This window comes from Polypterus senegalus, chromosome 9 (assembly GCF_016835505.1).
Source record: "Polypterus senegalus isolate Bchr_013 chromosome 9, ASM1683550v1, whole genome shotgun sequence".
Taxonomy (NCBI): Eukaryota; Metazoa; Chordata; class Cladistia; order Polypteriformes; family Polypteridae; genus Polypterus; species Polypterus senegalus.
The window spans coordinates 58,338,418-58,361,446 of NC_053162.1; the positions used below are offsets into that span (position 1 = coordinate 58,338,418).

At 36.0% G+C, this 23,029-nt stretch overlaps 1 protein-coding gene across 1 annotated transcript in view; it reads left to right on the top strand.

The window, feature by feature from the left end:
• Positions 1-23,029, top strand: part of itfg1 (integrin alpha FG-GAP repeat containing 1) — a 435,759-nt gene that overhangs the window by 375,954 nt on the left and 36,776 nt on the right. Inside the window, exon 15 of the mRNA XM_039763123.1 lies at positions 22,549-22,673. Within this exon, the coding sequence (XP_039619057.1) occupies positions 22,549-22,673 (125 nt within the window). The remainder of the gene's footprint in view (positions 1-22,548; positions 22,674-23,029) is intronic.

Below are 23,029 nucleotides of genomic sequence, written 5' to 3' on the forward strand. Positions count from 1 at the left end.
ATTCAGACTGCATTTCTCATGAACTATATACTGTGTACTGTCAGCAAATTTGCACCATTATATGTATGTAATCTAAACCACTACTACATAACATGTACAGCAAATGGTCCTGTGGTACAAATTACATATTTACCATAATACATGATTGACAAACACAGTAATAATATTTTATGTTGTGGGCAGAATTAAACTATGACTGATGTTTCCCATAAAAAATAAAAACTGAGCTTTTATGTATTTTTTTCAAGCTGTAGAGTAAAAGAAAGCTGTACAGTATGTACCAGCAGTAAGTGAAAAACAATGCTAGAAAAGGGAAATGCCCACAGTATAAAACTCATATAGCAAAATGACACCAGTCTTTAAATAATTCAGTTACCCAAGATACAGCTTCAAACTTTAAATGTAATGCCCAAAGCACTGCTTACAAAATGTACAGTTCTTAATTACCAACAACAACATTTATTTATATAGCACATTTTCATACAAACAATGTAGCTCAAAGTGCTTTACATGATGAAGAAAGAGAAAAAAGACAAAATAAATAATTAAATAAGTAATTAAAATAAAGATACCAGAGAGAATGATTGTACCTGAAAAAGACTGATTTGTTTCTTTTTCCACCCATGAGCCTGAGCTATAAGACCTGAGAAATACATTTCGAACTATTCAGGTCACAAATGATTCAGATCGTATTCTACCTACCCTATACTTAAAATAATAATTTTAATAACAATAATTTGGTATACATTTTTGTTAAATAATGTGAAAATGATTTATTCATAATAATCACAATATAATAATTAATACTAATTTTATTCAGTTTAAACCATTAACTGCAAAATTTTTTCTAAAATTTTTTTACTTTATTTCTATCCATCTACATCCAAATCGTAAGAAAAATACCTATTTTCAATTATAGCACCAGCATATTTTCCAATATTTCAAATTTTACTCCGATCCCCATTAGTTTTTGATGCCATTCCTGAAAGCATTTCAGGTGTTGTCCAACATCGCATCTAAAGCATTATTTTCTTGCATTTTTCTGACACACTGCACATTTCCTCTGTTTGCCCATTTCTGTACATCCGATGTAGTGAAATGATGTTCTGAAACAGCAAAGCTATCTCAGCAAGTAATTCCTTAAGGCTAGGAAAGCTGGAAACCTTCCTATGCATATTCCAGCTACTTCATTTATTTCTCTCACCCAATGTCTCATTAATAGCCCCTAGTGATGGACTCAAAAACGTCACTTCTGCGTTTAAAGAAAACAGGTTAATCCTGACCTCTCATAAAAATATATTATATTACAACTGTGGCTTCTTTCCAGTTGTCTATCTTTTTTACAGAGTATTGATTTATGCTCTGCAATAAAATTCATATTTTTAAACATGAAAGAGGTGAAAGTTTCAATAATAATTGTATAAAGAGCCAAAATAGAAAATAATATAAAATTAAATCACCTTTTTAAGCTTTCTTTTACATTATGACATCTACTGAAAAAGGTTCAGTGCTAGAGAAACAATTGTGTTCAATCAACTTAGCAGCACAGTTATTTGTAATGCCATCTCACTGCTTAAACACACTTTTCAATCTTAGCCTGGACAGTGTTACCTGTTAAAGACTGGAAGATTACACTGATGAGTGAATGTGAACTGCTATTGTGTGAGTGCATGAGCCATCATATGCCCTGATTCACTGTGCAGAGTTGTTTCCTCTTTTGCACAGTGTTGTGGGAATAGCCAACATTACAACCCTGATTTGGTTTGAGCAGATTCAGAAAATGGATGAACATCTACTACTGTATACAAGAGAAATTATTATATTTCACTATTTATATATGCCAAGTATAAAGGGACATAAAGCATGAAATGTCACACTGCCCAACTGTGCCATATTTACAATATGTTAAGTGTTAATCCCTTTGCACATTTCCCCCCATTGGTGAGCCAATTGGATTTTGTAACACTGCAAGAACTAAACACAAACAAACAACTGCCATTTTATGATTAAAAGGAGAGTTCCCTTTTCAACAGATTGCCAGGAGCTGAATTTCTGCCAGTAAAGCATAGGCATGTAAATAAACCTTGATAACAAGTAATTAGCTTCAAGTTGAAAAGCTTTGCTTGTGAAAAGTGTCTTTGCATGTTTGTCCACTGATAATTTTAAGGCACACAAATTTGATGTGGAGATCCGTCATTAATCTCTAGAATAGCTTCCTGTGTTCTTTTGACTGCTTCATAGATTTTAGGCAGCATGCCTTGCAGCAGCCTATCATTTTTTTCTTTCTCTTCTCTATTAAGTATATGCCTTATAATCAATGTGTATATTTCTTTATTTGAAACTCAAAGCACCCTAGGCATAACAAAACATTTTTGAAACCTCTTAATTGAATTCTGGGTGATTGTGTTGGTTTGGGGGTATTAACATCCGCATTGGGTACAAGAAGGAAAATAACCCTGGACAGAGTGTCAGTCCATTGTAAGGCAACCTTAGAGGTGTTTTGTAGGTAATAGCTTGCTTTGGCATTACAGATGATAATGGTCTTGCTTGCTTGAAGAGACATGCAGAATGCTAACTGTTTTTACTTATGCATAGCCTTGTGGTTCATTCAACCAATAAAGGTATTTTAAAAGTACAGCTGAGTACCAAGAGAATAGGCCACCATTGCGTCACAAATGCCTTTGTTGTTTTTGAAGTTTTCCAAAGTTTTCATTTATTTCTGAGTTCCATGGGTTTTAATATGTGTTGAAAGGACCTTTGGAACACAGCCTAGTGGTGAATGTACCAGCAGATGCATGGCACGGGCCTCCTGTTATTCACTCAAGCCAAGTTATGTCCCACTGCAGCTGTTTCAGAGGCACCTGAGTGCTGAGATACTCTTTCATCGCAGTAAACTGCCAAAGAGCTATTCACTGTGTGAGCATGGGATAATGAGCTGCATAATGCAGTGACTTTTTATAACACTGACAAGATATGAACTAGCCCTGTGACTGTAAATCATTTTTAAAAAGAGATCCTTTTAATGAGGTGAGTGATATTTATTTGAGGAATCAATGACACTAGAATGCTGCTTCTATAGCCTGTTATGGAATGGTTATGTTATAATCTGTGAATTTTTCAATAATATATTTTAATTGATATTTTGGCAAAGTATTCACGTTTAGGAAAAATCTTTGAATTACAGTATCATAGGATGTTGTTTTTGCTGTTAGTTGCATAGGCTTTATTTTAACACAGATAAAACCTGAAAAAAAGTGTTTAGAATTGACCTCAGAAATGTATATTAATTCAGAATAAAGATATTTTAAAGATAAGTGTAACTTTATTTATAAATACAATAAATATTAAATGTTGATCCTTCTTTCTTCCTACAAATTCAAATTCATGTTAACCTTGTGGACTCCATTTCCCTTCAAAAGAAAATGATGTATTAACCAGCTGTGCTAGATTTGAAATCTATGTTGTGTGTGTGTGTGTGTTTGTGTGTGTGTGTGTGTGCATGTATTCACACTGCGATGGACTGGTGTCCTATCCAGGGGTTGTGCTTGCTGGGATAGACTGGGACATACCCTTCACGCAGAACCCTGCTTACCGTTATGAGGGCTTTGAAAATGGTATGGCATAAAAACTGTAAATTCCATTCTCCAACACAATAAAACTAAATATCAGTTTGTTTTCAAATGCCTATATTTAAAAGTATTTTTCATTAAATAAGTTTTTACTCACTTAGTATGAATTAGCACTACATTCATAACAAAATGGCATCCTGAGTGACCCTTATTATTCGTCCCTGTTTAAAAACTGGCTTCAATTTAGATTAGATCTAAATTAAATACGAGTCTAGTAGTCAGTAAGTGAAGTGTTAAATTTGCTAAAGATATGTGAAAATTTATAGAAAAACAGATCTGCTTGATTTCACTGCTTCAGTACAATATAATATTTTGACCAAAGAAAAAAATACCAGTTAATAATTATATCATGCTTATTGGCGTAATTTTTAATTAAAAGATGTTTTACAAAATAAGTAATCTGAGTACTACATAAGATATGTAATAGTAAATATAAATCTCAGTATGTACATTTATGTTTTATTTCATATGTTGGGAAAGAAACGATAACTGAATTGTATGAAAGATGTTCATTTTTTCTTGCTGTCTTTCATTCTGGATTTTTCTTTCTAACTGTGCTCTCTCCACATAACCGTTCTGTTTACTTTTGCTTCTACATTAGTTAGGTAATGGTCAATTAATTTCCTTTCTCATCATCATTCTTAAACTCATTCTTTTTTACCTACAATCTATCGAAAACAAAAAGATTTCAAAAGCCGAATAATTACCATAATGAGAATAATGTGTAAAATATTCCTCAATGTAATTTACTGTCCTGCCAGATGCTGTACAATAGTTAAATCATATAAAAGTTTAAATTCTTGTAAATTAATGTAAATCTGAGCTTTTTCCTTTATACTTACTGCATGTCTTTTGTAAACTGATTGTTATGTTGTTGTTGTTTCTCTTTTTCATTATTTCCTGTTTTTTTGTGAGAGCCTACACAGTTTAAAAACCAATCAACCTTTCTGCTGTTCCTACAGCTGTACAACAGGACTTCCTTGTGCTACCCAGCACTAAAATATTTAGTTACCCTGTTTTGCTCTCTCCATTTCTACAACTTTCACTTGTGTGATTCACATTGCATCCAAGTGTTATATATGAAATTAAACATATAAAATATTATATATTATAAGCCTTATAAAAATGATGGAATATGCTAACAGTGTCAGGATTCATTTACAAATCTAGTTCAAGATAATCTTCAAATTAATAGTGAAAAATGAATCTGCATAGTTGGGACTTGCTGATTATTATATTTGCCTCCTTTGTACCTGGTCAGTTTTTGAGTATTTCCCACTCACTATGCCTTACTGGTAATGTATATGAGTTAAAATACATTTAATTCAGAATTAAGAGAACATGGATGGCTATTTGTAAAACAGAGAATAAGTAGAGGTATTAAACAAGTACAACTGAGGAAATCATGTGTATTTTAAATGTGCCTTGCCATGTAAATATTGGGAAAGCTTTACAATACCTCTTTTATGTTTTGAAGAAACTGCCAAAGAAACACACAAATATATCATGTTTTTCCCACTCCTTCTTTTTCTTTTAGATGGATGGCACTTTATTATACTTGACCACTTATTCCTTTCACGCTAACCTGAATACAATTTTTGATTGCTAAAAACATTTATGTTTAAGTCTTTCCAACACAATTTATTTGGAAATGATTCACCAATGTTTTCAGTGTAAAATTAATATATTTACAGTTTAAAAAGCATGATTAAAGCAGGGTGTATGTTAAAATTATTCTCATTAGCTGTTGTGAACTTTGCCCGGACACAGACAGGCGGACATGTTGTTAAAATACCACCACACGTTTATTTACAATATTTACAATAATAATAATGGTCACTCAGACCCAGTCCAAAGTCCATAAAGTGCACAAACCCCAAAATGACACTCAGTCCTGGCCACAATGCCTTCTTCTCGGGCCGCCTCCACTCTCTTCTGCCTCGTCCTTCTTCCACCCGACTCTAGCGCCGAATGAAGGGAAACGGCCCCTTTTATACAGGACCCGGATGAGCCCCAGGTGTTCCCGGCATTCCTCCTCTAGCCACGCCCCAGCGTGGCGGAAGTGCCGGCTGTTCTCCCGGCAGCTCTCCGGGTATCCTCCAAAGTCTTCCCCCCAGCACTTCCTGGTGTGGCGGGAGTGCTGGGGAAACAAGTCCCAAGGCATTGGGGCCTCCTGGCGGTGACCACGGGCCCCTACAGGGAAGGGCTTCCATGCCCTCGACCCGTGGCCCCAAAGCAACCGGAAGGGAAACCCCGTGGTCAGGCAGGGCTCTGACCCTCTTCCGGTCCCTCCTGGCGTCCCGGCCGGGTCATAGCCCCTGGCATCCCTGACACTGTGTATCTGGTGTTCAATATGTTCAAATTTGTATAACAGTAAAATAATGGGTAGATGTTGAGGGTGACATATGTAATTAGAAGTGATACGAATCAATACTGAGTTTTTGCTGCAATATATTATAAAATTATAAAATACAAATCATAAAATTGTGTTGCAGACTTCAAATTATTTAAAAATGCATTCTATGTGTTTCATGCTAGAACACTTAAAATACCACTTATTAAAATAATCTGTTTAAATTTGTTTCCAGAGAGATTGATGATAGACATGGCAGTTAATACACAGTTATTTTCCTCACAGGCTTCTTTAACATCCAGAATACATAGATCTGGGTCCATAGAAAATGTCTTTGAATGGAATGAATTTTTTTTTCTCATCTCCAGAAAAATGTAAAAATTGCAACACAGAAGAAGCAGCCAAATTGTTCCTCAAAATATTGAACGAAAGGAATGATTGCTTTTTTGTATGTTTCCTGTTAAAGTACAATAAATAAATTAGAGATGTGTTCTGGACTAAGTTGAGTTAGAAAACACAAACTGTAATTTCATTTCTGGATGGTTTCGTGTAGGATATCTGACTAAAAAAAATAAATCACATTGTCATTCTGTGTTTCAACATCCTTCGAGTGTGTTGTTTTAATACTTTGGAAGGTCAAAATTTAAAAAGCTTATATAGGGAAATCTGGTGGGTGAAGTTAACATTGCTAAAATAACTTCATTGCTCAATCTGTCTCTTTTGACAATAATTTCAATATAATTGTTATATATCTTGAGTAGCACAGTGTAACAATGGTTAGCTTTGCTGCCTAACAATCCAGTAGCCAGGGTTGAATCCCAAGCCTGTGTGGCATGCGGCTGGAGGTGGAGCCCAGCCGGGACACCCAGGAGGACCGGAGGAGGGCTTGTGCCTCCTCCAGACCATGAGGGGGCGACCGCCCTGCTTGTGTTGGGGGCCACGAGTAGAGGGCATGGAAGCCCAAACCTTTAGGGGCCCATGGCCACCGCCAGGCGGCGCCCCAGTGCCGAAGAACCCTGGACCTCAGCACTTCCGCCACACCAGGAAATGCTGGGGGGAAGAAGACTGGGACACCCGGAGGGCTTCCGGGTGCGCAGCCGGCACTTCCGCCACACGGGGGTATGTCTGCGGGGGATTGCCGGGAAGCAGCTGTAGCCCCTCCGGGTTGGGATAAAAGGGGCCGCCTGCCTCCGTTCATTAGCAAGAGTCGGGTGGAAGAGGACGGAGCTCGGAGAGAGGCGTGGAGGCGGCCCGAAGGAAGGCATTTAGTGACTGTGAGGCCTGGACTTTGGGGGATCGGTGCTGGAGGCACTGGGTTGTGCACTAACTTGTAAATATAATTCTAAATAATAAATGGGTGTGTTGGGTGATAAACCGTTCTCCGCCTGTCTGTGTCCGGGTCCAGTTCCACACCTGGTAATTGCCTTTCATGATTTTCATGCAACAACAATGCAGCCATAAATTAGTAAAGAGACTAGTGTTAATTAAAAACAAACAAATAACCAGTGATGTCAAAGCTGTAATGGATAAAGGTAAGACTGATGTCTGCCACCATGCACACTGTGTAACATCATTTTGAGCCCAGGTTCTGAGATACTGAATAGGTGCTCCATGTCAAGTTCTTAAACATCACACCTCACATTAGAGTGTACCTTAACTATTTAATTTGGTCTCAGTCACAAATGGCTCATTTTCCAATAACTAAGTAAGAAAACTCTAACCAGGAACAAACATTGATACATGCCAACATTCATGTTATTAAAAACCAGAACCTCCACCAGGGGCATCTGTAATAGGTTTACTTCAAATTAAAATATATCACCAGTTCAGAAAGAAACATGCAGTTATAAATGCTGCTTATTGAACATTCGCTCTCTTGGGCACTAAAGCTGTTTTGGTAAATGATATTATATTAAGTACAAAATCTGATCTGTGTCTTCTTACTGAAACCTGGCTTAGTAAATGTGACACTGTTCCCCTAGCTGAGGCATCACCAGATGGATACTCGTTCCTTCATAAGTCTAGAGATTCTGGTCGAGGAGGAGGCCTTGGAATAATTCATTGTAACAAAATGCAAATCACGTCTAAAAATGTAGGCAACTTTATATCCTTTGAGGCATTCATTTTAAATATTAAAACAGATTCCAATACAATTATAGTGCTGGTCTATAGACCAGCAGGGCCATATTCATTGTTCATGACTGAATTTAGCAACCTTTTATCTGATTTGGCTATAAATTATGATCACATAGTACTGATGGGGATTTTAATGTACACATTGATGTGGAAACTGACACTTTTAGCAAATGTTTTACTTATTTGTTAAATTCAGTAGGATTTTGTCAGATTGTCAAAGGTCCAACTCATAATCATAACCACACATTAGATTTAATTATAACTTACAAAGTTGAAATTCAAAATTTAAATATTACTCCATTAAATGAAGTTATTTCCAATCACTACTTAATTACATTTGATTTATTACTGCTTTTGCCAACTCACTCACAGATTAAAATAAAGACAGTGCGACATCTAGATTGTAATTCTGCTTCAAAATTTATAGATACCTTGAGTAAGTCGAGTGTAATTGTGGAAAACCATTTAGATCAGTTAACATCAAATGTAAACGTGGAAAACAATTTAGATCAGCTAATCACATTATAATGTGACCTTGAGAGATGCTCTGGACACAGTGGCTCCCCTTAAAACAAAAGTGATCAAAGCACATAGAAACTCTCCCTGGTTTAATGAAAACATTCAGCTCTTAAATTAGAGTGTCGAAAACTGGAGTGCAGATGGAGAACAACAAAGCTACATGACTTTCAAATTGCATGCACAGAGAGTTTTAAAAAATATAAAGAAGCTCTCTTTAAAACCTCGCTCAGAATACTACTCTACAAAATCGTTGGGTACTGTTTAGAACATTTGCTAAATTAACAAATACGAATTCAGATCTACAGTGCAAAATACCAACAGATATTAGCAGTAAAGACTTTATGAACTTCTCAATGAAAAAATTTAAAATATAAGATCCCAGATCTCAGCATCACAGTACAAACCAAATACTAGCTTAGCAGACCCTGCCTCACATTGCATTCAGCACTTTAGTAATTTTAATCCTGTAACTGAGCAGGAAGTCTTAACTTTAATTTCTAAAATGAAGCCCACTACTTGTTCCCTAGATCCAGTGCCAACAAAACTAGTAAAAAGTGCCATGGATGTTCTTGCAGGGCCTATTCTAAACATTATCAATAGTTCATTATTGCATGGCACAGTACCTGAAGCACTAAAAGTGTCAGTCATTAAACCATTACTTAAAAAATCAGAACCCACACATACTAAATAATATAGGCCTATTTCAAATTTACCATTTCTCTCTAAAATACTAGAAAAGTAGTTGCCAATCAGCTTCAGTCACACCTGATGCATTACAATTTATTTGAGAAATTCCAGTCTGGTTTCTGCACTGGTCATAGTACAGAAACGGCACTAACGCGGGTTGTAAACAACATTGTGATATCCTTTGATGAAGGTTAGACTAAAGTGGAGCATTTGACAACATTGACCATTCTATTTTACTGTACAGGCTAGAAAATGATATTGGGCTTACAGGCACTGTGCTTGCTTGGTTTATCTTATTTATCAAATCGATTCCAAAATGTATAGAAATGTGCTGACAGTACTCCATCATTATACACAGAAGTTCAATATGGTGTCCGCAGGGCTCAGTACTGGGATCTTTTCTGTTTTCACTTTACATGCTTCCACTGGGATCTCTCATTAGGAAACATAATGTTAATTTTCACTTGTATGCAGATGACACCCAGTTATACCTTTCATTTAAATCAAATGAAGTTTTCGATGTTGTCTTTAATTAGTTGTGTTAGTGAATTAAAGGAGTGGATGAATGAGAACTACTTGTCTTTAAATACAGATAAAACAGAGATGTTAATTGTTGGAGGGAATGGCGCTGATCACAGCAATATTTTGTCATCATTTAACTCAGTTGGAATCCCCATTAATTTTACTGAATCAGCCTGCAATCTAGGAGTTATCTTTGACTCTAGCATGTCATTTAAAGCACATATTACAAAGTGTCCAAACCATGTTTCTTCCATCTTAAAAATGTTGGGAAATTAAGGCACCTTCTAAATAAACAGGATTCTGAGAAATTAATTCATGCATTTATTTCTGATAGGATTGACTTCTACAATGCGGTGTTCAAACTGTTCTTTATACAGCCACCATTTAATCCAAAATGCTGCTGCAAGAAACAAAAAAATATGAACCTATAACTCCAGTTCTTAAATCCTTACACTGGCTCCCGGTTAAGTTTAAGGCAGATTTCAAAATCCTCCTTTTAACATATAAAGCATTAAATGGCCAAGGTCCGGCTTACTTGTCTGAACTTATCATGACTTACAAACCTGAGCACATTAAGATCTCAAGATGCCGGTCTGCTTAGGATTCCAAGGATTAATAAAATAACAGTGGGAGGTCGAGCTTTTAGTTACAGGGCCCCTAAACTGTGGAATAGTCTGCCTGCTACTATAAGAGATGCCCCTTTGGTCTCAGCTTTTAAATCCCAGCTGAAGACTCACTACAAGTTGTTTTGCCTGCCTAAGGTAAAGTCATCCCTGACAGAGGATCGCAGGAACCTACCCCATGGGGGTCCTTTCATCGGATTGGCTGGCCAAACAATGTTTCAGCTGTGGAATGGCCAAATGGGGGAGGCAGCTTGATGGCTGAGGTCTCCAGGACTCTAAACAAATCCAAATCATATTATGTGATATCATCTACTGTTAATTCTGGTCCGTACTGTATTGAGGATTTGTTCTGATCTTTGTATTGTATTGTATTGACCCCCTTCTTTTTGACACCCACTGCATGCCCAACCTACATGGAAAGGGGTCTCTTTTTGAACTGCCTTTGCCAAGGTTTCTTCCTTTTTTTCCATACAAGGGTTTTTTTTTTTTGGGAGTTTTTCCTTGTCTTCTTAGAGAGTCAAGGCTGGGGGCCTGTCAAGAGGCAGGGCCAGTTAAAGCCCATTGCGGCACTTCTTGTGTGATTTTGGGCTATACATAAATAAATTGTATTGTATTAACCTACTGGCGACTTTTAGTTGTAATTCCCTGTTCATGAAATTCATGAAACAAAAAAGATTACAACAACCAACTCACATTACAAGATCAGTTAGTAAAGCATCAAAGAAGGTTTATGTCTGATATTTTGTGTAAAGCTATTTTACAGAATATATGATTTGATGGGTTCTAAAAGTCATTTGCTATTCGGTTGTTTTTTCTGATCAGCCTCATTTATTTGCAATAAATATGTTTGGGAGTAATATGTCAAATAATGATTCTTCTATAATAATTTGTTGTGTTTTTGTGCAGTCTCCGTCTCACATTCTGCCAAAATGCAGAAATATACTTTTATTTTTCATTGTTCATCCCTGTCTTTTCTTTACTGTCTCCTGTATTTTACTGTTGGAGAGATAAGCCCATCCTAGCAGCTACTAGTGCAAAGCAGATACTTTTCATACAGTAGAAGTCATTAAGCAGAAGTCTGCTTAAGTCATATCAATTTGGGCACAATTTCCTTTTTAGTGAATCGGTGCTAGATCATTTACTTTTACTAAAGCCACTGCCAGTTCAAACGTCCTGTTTTTGCGGGTCAATAGGTCTATATATGGAATCCAACTAGAACTGAGGATATGTGTCTATCTGCATTTCCTGAGGAGACTTGTAAAATGTTCTATAAAAGTACAAGGCCAAATGTACACAACATTCAACCTTTGTATGAATATTATGAGAATTGTAACTGTATTTGTGCATTTGTTTATGTTTGTCATCAGCCCCAGTATCAGGTGTGGGAATCTTGTGTTTTGTTCAGCTCTTTCTCGATTGTGAATATTATATCTGACATTGTTGGAGTTTACACTAGAGTGTCAAAATGAGATTCAGCACTTCTAAATCAGAAAAGTCTTGGAAAAGAGTAGCTTATACTTTGGTGGAGTTTAGAGCAACTGCCAAAACTCAAAATGTTAATGTACCTTAGGGTGTTGTAAATAAGCTCTAATAGACAAGATGATGAAACTAACCAATAAGTTTGTCTTTGGAACTGTTCTAGGGACATTGTTCTGGACATTGTTGGTAGAGCAGTAGTCATTTGTTCTGGTAAATGTCTTGATTAACAAGCTGATTAAAGGAGGTTTTCCTGTAAGTCTTCCAGGTGCATCCCTTCTTCAAACTTCAAGCTGGACAACATATCAAGTTAGGAACAACATAGGAAGTTCTGGTGTAAACCTATGGCTGTTCTACTGTTCTGGATTGTGAGGGCTCCATTGGTTGCCTTGTGTGGGATAAAAGCCAGCTGGGATATGGCCCAGAACACACTGAAAACATTATACCTCTTAAACATTACTGGAACACCTGGGAATTTCCCAGTAGGAGTTGGTTACTTTTACTATTAAAAGATTATATTGCCCAACTTATGTTGTAAACTCTGAGCCTCCCCAGCATCATTGAAGGCACAGATAATGAATGAAGTAGTTGAATAAATAATATCTCTACATTGTTTTGATTGTTCACATATTACAGTGTTTTTGCATGTATCCTAAGCTGGTATTCCTTCTGAAAAAGAATTCCATTAATAATTAATCATTAATAATAATCAACAATATTTGATTTTGCTGAGGAGCAAGACATCTTAGTTCATTTTTGATAATATTTTGTTTTATTCCTATACTTGTATTTATTAGAAACTTATGTATTGGTAATTAAGCCTTTTATCCACAGGCACAATATGCTTTTTTTTCATAAACAAAACTTAATACTGTAATGGGGTATAATTCTTAACCACTCCCAACAAAAATTATTGCTATTTCCATATGGTTGCAAATTACAAAGATAATTTCATCCGTTCTCCCATTTTCTAATCCACGTATTTAGTTCAGGATTTAAAGAAGTACATGTTTAACCTACAAACACTGGATACAAGGCAGTAACCAGCCTGAAACCAGGTGCCAGTATACTACCAGTTTTGTTTTGGTTTTTTTTCTCCTTTTTAGTAGCAACTTGCATAAAAATTGCACAAAATACATAAGCATTTTCTCCCTTTAGATTTTCAATTCATTGATTTACCTTTTTCCTCTTCTTTATCTTGCTTCAAAAGAGAAGAGCCAGGTTTATGCAGGGTTGCTGTATTGTATAAAAATAACTGGGTACATTCATTAAATTTCATTATTTCCAAGTAATACAGCATGTACTAACGACAATGTAAATAAGAAAACAGAAGCCGTTTATTTCAAATGTGAAAAGATGTAGAGTGACTTAACAAAATAAGACCATTACCTTTTTCTTTTAGGATTATTTGTTGAAGTTCAATAATTTTTTTTAATGCTAGAAAATTTTCAAAACACATGAAGAATTTCAAACTAAATTGCTTATATCTGACATAAGGAAACACAACCTTAATAATTTTAACTCTACAGAGTTGCAAATTTCAGATGATCATAAGTGTTTCGATAAGGACCGATAAACAGACCCATAGTATTATATCCACGGATTCTGAGTGATCATTTAACTTAATCTTTTTTTTGTAATTATCTAAAACTAAAGTACTAGAAACTTGGAGAAGCAGAAATGCTATTACATTTCAGTAGCGAATTTGGATTTTTTGTTTAACTGCTTTAGCTTTTATGCATTTGCCCATATTCTGTTATGTGTAAGGTTGTGCCAGAAGGCAAAATCATTTGCAGCTTTGGAAGATATGGTTGACAATACAGTTTTATTGCCTGGAAGTAGATGTTTAATATCTGCAACTATGATAAGTGAGTGTACATTAGCAAGACCGCCTCTGGCAATTAGACTTGTTTTTATGTGAATAATAATGATTAGAAGAAAATGAAGGCTATGCATTGTACTAAATCATGGGATTATAATTTTCTTTTTCAGTGTCAAATATGTAGTGTTAGTGGGCGTGTATAAGATTGATGGGTTTTAAGGAAATAAAGCCAGAGAAAGTAAAAAATACACTTTTTTTAAAATGCTAAAGGCAATACTTATTTAGGCCCTGTCACGTTTTATACGCTGATGCTTTTGCATAGAGAAGTGTATAATTCTTGCACAACAGGACTCACTGAAAATTGCCTGGAAACTTCTCAGTCACTTTCTATGAGATGTGAGAGTGCAGTATCATTTGTTTTCATTGCCGAAATATATCCTTCAAGAACTGTTGAGATTTGTCAGCCTTTCTACTAGCAAGTATCTGATCAGCACATAGTCACAGAATTTTTCCAATTTACAGATAACCACATTGAAAGTATTAGGAACAAATTTGTACTATCAATATTAAAAATAAACACTTGCAAACCGTGCTACATGAATCAGGTTTTATACATTGACATAGGTCTCGCATGGTGTACTTTTAAAAGCACAAACTATCCTTATCTGGATAGTACTTTCATAGAAGGAATATCAATGCAGATTGCTCTTTATTGCAAATAACAGAATATGGAAAAGTGTGCATTAGCATTATTGTTCACTGAACTAGACACATCAAGATGGATTGAAGTGGCTAAGCAGTAACAAAGCAACAGAAGATACCACTTTATTATTACAATCAAAAGGGTTTAGATACAAAAAATTAAAATAGGCTCAACTTTTTATTTTCAAGTTACCGTATATACTCGAGTATAAGCTGACCCGAATATAAGCAGAGGTACCTAATTTTACCTACAAAAACTGGAAAACTTATTGACTCGAGAATAAGCCTAGGGTGGGAAATGCAGCAGCTACTGGTAAGTTTCAATAATCAAAATAAATACCAATAAAATTGGCGTACATTAATTGAGGCATCAGCTCATTAATTGACCACACAGCCCGGAATGAGTCTCACAGAGGCTGCACAGCACCACACAGAGCCCGCAGCAGTTCTTCTACTGCCCACAGACCAAACCAGGTACAGTGGAACCTCGGGTCACGACCATAATTCGTTCCAAAACTCTGGTCGTTACCCGATTTGGTCGTGACCTGAAGTAATTTCCCCCATAGGATTGTATGTTAATACAATTAATCTGTTCCAGACTGTACAAACTATATGTATATTTTTTTTTAAGATTTTTAAGCACAAATATAGTTAATAATGCCATAGAATGCACAGCATAATAGTAAACTAAATGTAAAAACATTGAATAACACTGAGAAAACCTTGAACAACAGAGAAAACTAACACTGCAAGAGTTTGCGCTTTAGAGCTACAAACCACTCACTAAAAACACTTTTTTTAATAAGTTTTAAGCACAGGGAAAAAAATTAACATTTGACAAATCCGTAATTTAATAAACCAACAAGAAAACTAACATTGCAACAATGCACGCTACAAACCGATCGCTGTAAACAGAAGTGAAGTGGAGGTTAAAATCCAATAGAAAAAAGTCTTCATTAAATACGAGGTTAAAACAATGCTCAAATCTGTCTCTTTAAAATCAAGCCCGGTGCATTCTCTAACTGCCTTCTCAGCCTTATGCAGCCAGCCCTCTCTCTCTCTCTCTCTCTCTCCCTCTCCCTCTCGTGTGTGTGCATGTGTCTCTCTCGCGTGTGTGTTTCTGTGTGTCTCTCTCGCGTGTGTGTCTCTGTGTGTGTCTGTCTCTCTCTCTCGCGTGCGCGTGTGTCTCTGTGTCTCTCTTGCATGTGTCTGTGTGTGTGTGTCTCTCTCTCTGTCTGTCTTGCTGCACAGGGAATGCACAGGGAGAGACTGAACACGTGCGGAAATCATCAGCGCGCACAAACCAAAAGGGAAACTGGCTTGTTCGTATACCGAGTGCGTGGTTGTGAACAGATGCAAAAGTTTGACGAACTTTTTGATCGTAACCCGATTTGTATGTGTTCAGAGATGTTCATGAACCGAGGTTCCACTGTACTGTACACTCCAGCTTTCTGTCAGGTTGGCGGGGGCAGCGGAACCTGACTCGAATATAAACCGAGGGTGATGTTTTTCAGCACATTTTGGGTCCTGAAAAACTCGGCTTATATTCAAGTATATACGGTAAATGTTTGACTTATGGTATTGGAATACTGAATGCAACTTGACTAAATTATTAATTTAAATCTAACATATGTCATTGAGTCATTGCACATCAGCAAGATTTATAAAAACAGTTATATGTGTTTTTGAGAATAATGTATATTTTAGCATCATTATTTTTGACCTTTCATGTGCCATTGTTAATTATCTTTCATCAACACTACATCATTTTAATGCAATTTAACCATTTAGTTTTGTTTTTTTTTTTTCTTTTTTCATCAAATTTGTATTTTCTAGATGGTGCCCTGACCCTTTAAGGTTGATATTAGATCTAGGGTTGCTCAGACACCAGGAACCACTAGGTGGATCTCTAGCCTGGTACTCATGTTCAAAATAGAGACTAGCCAATGATCTAGATGTTATTTGAAGGGAACTGTTAGTGACCTTAGACATACATGGTCATGTGTTGGGATTTCAATGGCTTTATTTACCACAGAGCTGTTGAGTTTGGAGTGGGGTCTTTGCAAGAGCTCAGGTAGCAGAAAGAAGAAAAGCCAAGGATAGTGAATGAGGTACACGACTAGGAGCATTTGCATAGTACATTATGTTTAAGTTCTTTAGTCACGCCACATATTAGTATAGGGACAAATCTTTTAAATGACATGATAATGCTCTCTGTGCCCCTTATTTTCAGTCTTCACTTATTTGTTTTGCATTGCAGTAAATCAACCATTTTTATATAGTTTACTGGTCTCCTTGGCCATATTTTTAGTTTTGGAATGACTCAAGAGTGTCCACTACCCGCCAGTTGTACCCAGATGTTTGATTCACAGAACAATAGAAACTCCATTAACTATATCTGTAGCACATTTTCATACATAAATGGATCTCAAGCTGCTTTACAAGTAGTAAAAGAAAAAAATTAAAAGTATGAATTAGTTGAAACTGAAGAATCCATAGTTTGTAAGTCATTACTAATTGAAACAGTAAACATGAATGTTCAATTGATAATATTTGCTATGGACAGATGGCCAGAAGGAGAGGAAAATGCACATTTCAGCTTGTGTCAGATACTGAAGAAAATAAACCTTTGTGGTTCCAAGTCAGAAAGACTGCCCAACCCTATCAGAACAATACTTAAATGTGATAAAGTAATACAGTATTATCAACATAGAATCGGAAGCCCTAAAGGGTTCAGTGCTCCAGTTATTGTCATAGCAGTAGCATATTTCAGCCTTTCTAGCGTCAAAAAATGCTCCAGGAGAGTGTCTCCTTTACGTACTGGAAAGTAAAATCAAAGATCAAGAAGTCATTAGTAACTGGAAAAAAAATATATATATACATTTGTTTAAGACTGTATAATAGTTGTATCTATGAATAAGTACAAACCTTAAAATATCCAAATATGTAGCATTTTTAATCTTTTTAATTCAATCAATAATGCAGCTACCTTGCATTATAAGGCACATAGTGTTTTAAGTAGTAAGAAAAATGGCATATAAATATAAAGAATTGTTATTACATGACCAAAATGTATTTTTTTTATTTCAAAAGGTAAATAAATATGATTGCTAATACTGTCCATTATATTGTTTTTATGTACTTTGAGATGTGCCTAGGTCAGATCGAATTAAAATGTTTATTTTTTGCTACCTCAGATTCTGTTCATTTATAGCTTTTTTTATGTGTCTGTGTTGTGACAAAATTTAAAAGGGAAATAATTAATAAGCATTACTTGTTTTTCTATGCATTCATTTGTGTTGGCTTAAAATGTGTTATTACCTGCTGGTTACCTGCCGCTGAAAAGGTCTGGCCCAGCTAAATTTCTTGTTTTAAAAATCTGGCCCAACTGAATTTGTAATTAAATAGCCCTGCTGTACTTCATGAATTTAATTTTACTTCTTATATTTAAGTATACAGTTGACCTTTTAAAATTTTATTCTAAGAAAATTTAGCAAATTCACAACATATCTTTCCCAGTATTACTTAATCTAACATCCTACAGCTGTCACTAAAAATTGCAAAGAATCTTAAAAAAGGTTTCATATATAATTTTTCCAGGGATTCCTGATTTTCAGAATATAATTAACTATCTCACTCCACTCTTTTAATTTTGTGACTCAGGATTTTTAGCAAATCTTGAATAGCAGTGTGCTTAATTATATTTTTAATAAACCTTGTGTTTACTAAAATTACTAATTTAATTTCATTGTCTAACCTGTTTAGTCCTATACAGGGTTCACAGCAATGCTGGAGCCGATCCCAGCTAGCACAGGGAGTAAGACAGGAACCAACCCCAGACAGGGTGCTAGCTCATTGCAGGACGAATACACACACACCCTGACTACTGAGAGCCAATTTAATATCTCCAGTCTATTTAACCTGCATGTCTTTGGACTGTGGGAGGAAACTGAAGCACCCGGTGGAAACCCATGCAGACACAGGGAGAACATGCAATCTCCTTACTGTGATGCAGTAGTGCTGCCCCAACTTTGTAGATATAAATCTTTTAATTTATCCTGTAAGCATATATCAAAATAAGGCAATTGAGTAATGCTGAGAGGGTTTTTTTGGGGAGGAGTAGTGACTTTACAGGTTTGAAACTACAACGTTCCAGTCCTTCTTAGGACCTATGAATGAATTAGAGTATTTGTGTTCTACATACTGTGCATTGGCATGATGTTGCATCTGATCTCACACATGCATTTTACATTTATGTGGATTACTTACACTTAAGGCATATGGAACCTGATGTCAGTTACAGTAAGTAAAATAACTGTAGTCAATACAAAAATATAGTCTAAGGATGATTTTCTCATTGTACCTTCAATTTATGGAATGGGTTGGGTTAAATCTGAATATTTCCTTTCTCACCAGTACAGTATTTTTTCTGCACATAAGGTGCTCTTTTTCATATATCAGAAGACAACTAATCAACTCTGTTAAGCTTATACTTCATAAAAATTACTTGAACTTAATTAAGTATTGAATTTTAACAGATAAAGCCACATCAATACAGCCAAAGTGTCAAGCGATTCTGGGTCTGAGGGACTCCAAAAAATCAATCATTTTCAATTTGTTGCCATTTTGACACTGTTTTAAGGTGGCTTTAATTGGGCATGCCCTTATTTTTAGATTCTATTTAACTTTTTCATGTATTACTATTTTATCATGAGCAAGTGTTTGTTCCCAATTAAAAATGTTTCCATTTACAAGACTGACCTGGTTATATTGACTTTTATACAGGGTAAATGAAATCAGGACAGATGTGTGATTACAGTAAAAAGAAAGCATAGTAATGAGTTAGCACATTGTAATTTGGAATGTCTGTCTGACCTGGAATATCCTGCAGCCTTGTGTGTGAGTAAGATTTGAAGTCACATGACAACAATTTCAAGAATGGTGCTGAGGCACCACATGAGCCATTTAAACCTATTGGACTCGTAATGGAAACACATACAAGTAGGGGAAAAGAGTATTGAATGTGTCAACATTTCAGTAAATATATTTCCAATAATCACATGAAATTCTCACCAAATATTGGTATTAACTCAAGAAAACCACAACTATAAAGAATTCACAACATTAAAGGCCATCAATAAAGGTATGTGTAATAAAGTGGAATGACACCGGGAAAAAGTATTAAACACACTAGGAAAAAGCAGTAAACCAAGGCAAGGAATCAGCTGAAATCCAGAATTAGTTAAAAGGTAATTCCACCTATCTGTGCAAATTGGTATCAGTTGAGTTAGTACTTATTGATGGGCTATAAAAAGGTGTTTTTCTATCAAGGCATCACACAAGAAACATCTCATGAAGGATAAAAGCAAAGAGTTCTCCCAAGACCTTTGCAACCTGATTGTTGCAAATTATATCAATGGAAAAGGTTATAAACGTATTTCAAAACTTCTGAATCTTCCACTAAGCACCATTGGGGCAATTAGCCACCATTCACCGGCCACGCACAAGAGCTCCTCACAAGATTTTTGACCAGGGGGTCAGAAGGTTAGCAAAGAGCATCAGAAAGACCCAAGGCGTTAGGTATAATTGTATTAGAGACTGGCATGATCTCTATGTGCGCTTTTCCTACAAGACTTCATTACTAAAGAAAAGGCATGTTAAAGCTTTTTTAAAGGTTGTCACACAACGTTTGGATAAGCCTAGAAAACACTGGGAGAATGTAGTCTGGTCAGATGAGTCCAAAGTTGAGCATTTTGGCTGTCATACTACACACCGTATTTAGAGGAGAAATGGCACTGCACATCGCCTGAAAAACACTATACCAACAGTGTACTTTAGAGGTGGAAGCATCATGGTGTGGGGCTCTTTCTCATCTCATGGTACTGGCATACTTCATGTAATTGAATGAACAATGAATGGGGCCATGTACCGAGAGATTCTTGAAATGAATCTGCTACCATCCATCAGGACGATGAGAATGAGATGTGGGTGGATCTCCCAGCTAGACAACAATCCAAAATATACAGCAACGGAAATTCTCAATTAGTTTCAGGGAAAGAAAATCCTCCCACAGTGCAAAGACATGCAAGTTAGGTGGATTGGCGATTCTAAATTGTCCCTAATGTGTGCTTGGTTTTTGGGTGTGGGTGTGTGTGTCCTGCGGTGGGTTGGCGCCCTGCCCGGAATTGGTTCCTGCTTTGCGCCCTGTGTTGGCTGGGATTGGCTCTAGCAGACCCCCGTGACCCTGTGTTCAGATTCAATGGGTTGGAAAATGGATGGATGGATGTTTATTGTCTCACTGTAATATACAAATTATTTTAGTCTATTTATACAGTATTCATTTTCCTCACTTCCTTTCACAACCCAAAGATGATGTTTTATTGACATGTTTTGAGTGGAAATATGCGCTTACACTTACTGGTGTCCCATCCAGGCTAGGTCCCCAATTTGTACCCAGTGCTGCTAGAGTAGACTCCGTCCCCCATGACATTTATTGTATTAAGCAGAAAGTGGATAGATAATTACTCTTCTGTATTTTGAATGATGTCTTTAAGCTCTGTAACAAAAGACCAACATATACAAATGTTGTGAGGAACAGAGCAAAGATGTTTTATGAGATACTAAAGTTTGAAATAATGATCTGAAGTTCTTCTGTGCATGAGACATCCACACTATTCCTAGTGTTTATTGCTAAGTGAACTGCAGCCTGCAACGACCAATCATTGATAGTTAAGAAATTTGTTGCCAGTCTACAGTTTTAAAATTTTAATGAACAGCTGTCAGTTTGAAGTAAAGCAAAGTGGGCTTATTTGTTCTCTGGAGATTTTTTGCCTGACTCTAATGTTATAACAAATGGTTGCATCAAAAAGCAGTACTTTTCCACCTCTTATTCTCTTATAGATAGATAGATAGATAGATAGATAGATAGATAGATAGATAGATAGATAGATAGATAGATAGATAGATAGATAGATAGATAGATACTTACTTACTTACTTACTTACTTACTTACTTACTTACTTACTTTCTTTCTTTCTTTCTTTCTTTCTTTCTTTCTTTCTTTATTAATCCCCAAGGGGAAATTCACATACTCCAGTAGCAGAATACTGATAAAAACAATATTAATTAAATAGTGATAAAAATGCAGTGCAAGGTGGAGAGTGCAAGGCAGGTATAACTGATAATAACATTGTATAATGTTAACTTTTACCCTCCTGGGTGGAATTGAAGAGTCACATAGTGTGGGGGAGGAACGATCTCCTCAGTCTGTCAGTGGAGCAGGACAGTGAAAAAGTCTGTCACTGAAGCTGCTCCTCTGTCGAGATAATCCTGTTTAGTGGATACAGTGGATTCTCCATGATTGACAGGAGCCTGCTCAGCGCCCGTAGTGCAGCAGCATATTTGTAATGATGTCCGGTGACTGATTTGTATGCATCATCTTAATTTATATACAAAGAACATTGGCGGAGATGCTCCACTGTACTTTTTCCATATATACCATGATCATTTTTGACTGTGATGGTTATTTGTTTTGTAGGCATAGGCAGTAAAGTGAACACTGACTTAAGTAAAATTTATCAAACCCAGCCAACAGTTTATTCCTAAAATTCATGTCCTTGTCCAACCAAATTATGCTATTATATTATCTAGAATGGTCATCATCATAGTACACTTAAAAAGCTTGTTTTGTTCTTCAGGCAATTAATTGTCTTAATCTTTTTTCAGTTACTTTCCTCACCAGTTGCTCAAGTTGTACTGTATATTAAATGAGATGCTTCCCTTTCATCACTGTCTAAAACAATATGATTTTATATCTCTGCCATAGAGCAGTGATAAATGGTTAAACTCATAATCCTCACCATAAAATATGTACTCCAAATTAATAATAATAATAGTAATATGGCGAAACAGTCTGTCTTTAACCCTGTTCTGTCACTGAATCAAGTGAATTTAGTCTAAAGTTAGTTTTTTTTGCCTTTCCATGTTCTGCTAACTCCTAACACATTAGGAAGAAGCTAGTTCTTGCCTGAATAGCTATGTCACTGTCCTGTTTAAATTCCTCTCTTGTTTGCTTTCCAGCTGGACAGCTCAGCCAGTCAGCCCACTTTGCCTTACAGCTGCCTTACACAGTGTTTGGTTTAGGCCGTAGTGCTAACTTCCTGGATCATCTGTATGTTGGAATTCCACGCCCTCTGAGAGAAACGGTAATACTTGTGTTTATGTAAAAGATTATTTACATGTTGTAAACTTTCCAAACCATTTCTTGTAAAGTGTCTGTCACCAGCTGCTGAAAAACTTGAAATCCAGGTGAGAGTTTTTAATATTCCCACATGCATCTTGATTTTGTGTTCTTTTATAGTCTGCAATCAGCTGTAGTACATATTCTAATCTAAGATGTATTTGCATAAACTCCTTCCCATGATTGACTTCAGTTTTGTCAATGTGCATTTTTCTTCTATAATTTAAAATGAAGTAGATTTAATTGGAAGAAAAAATAATTTTAATTGCAGCCTTTAGAAAAATAAATTAATGGAAGAGATATTATGTAAATCCTTTTTTA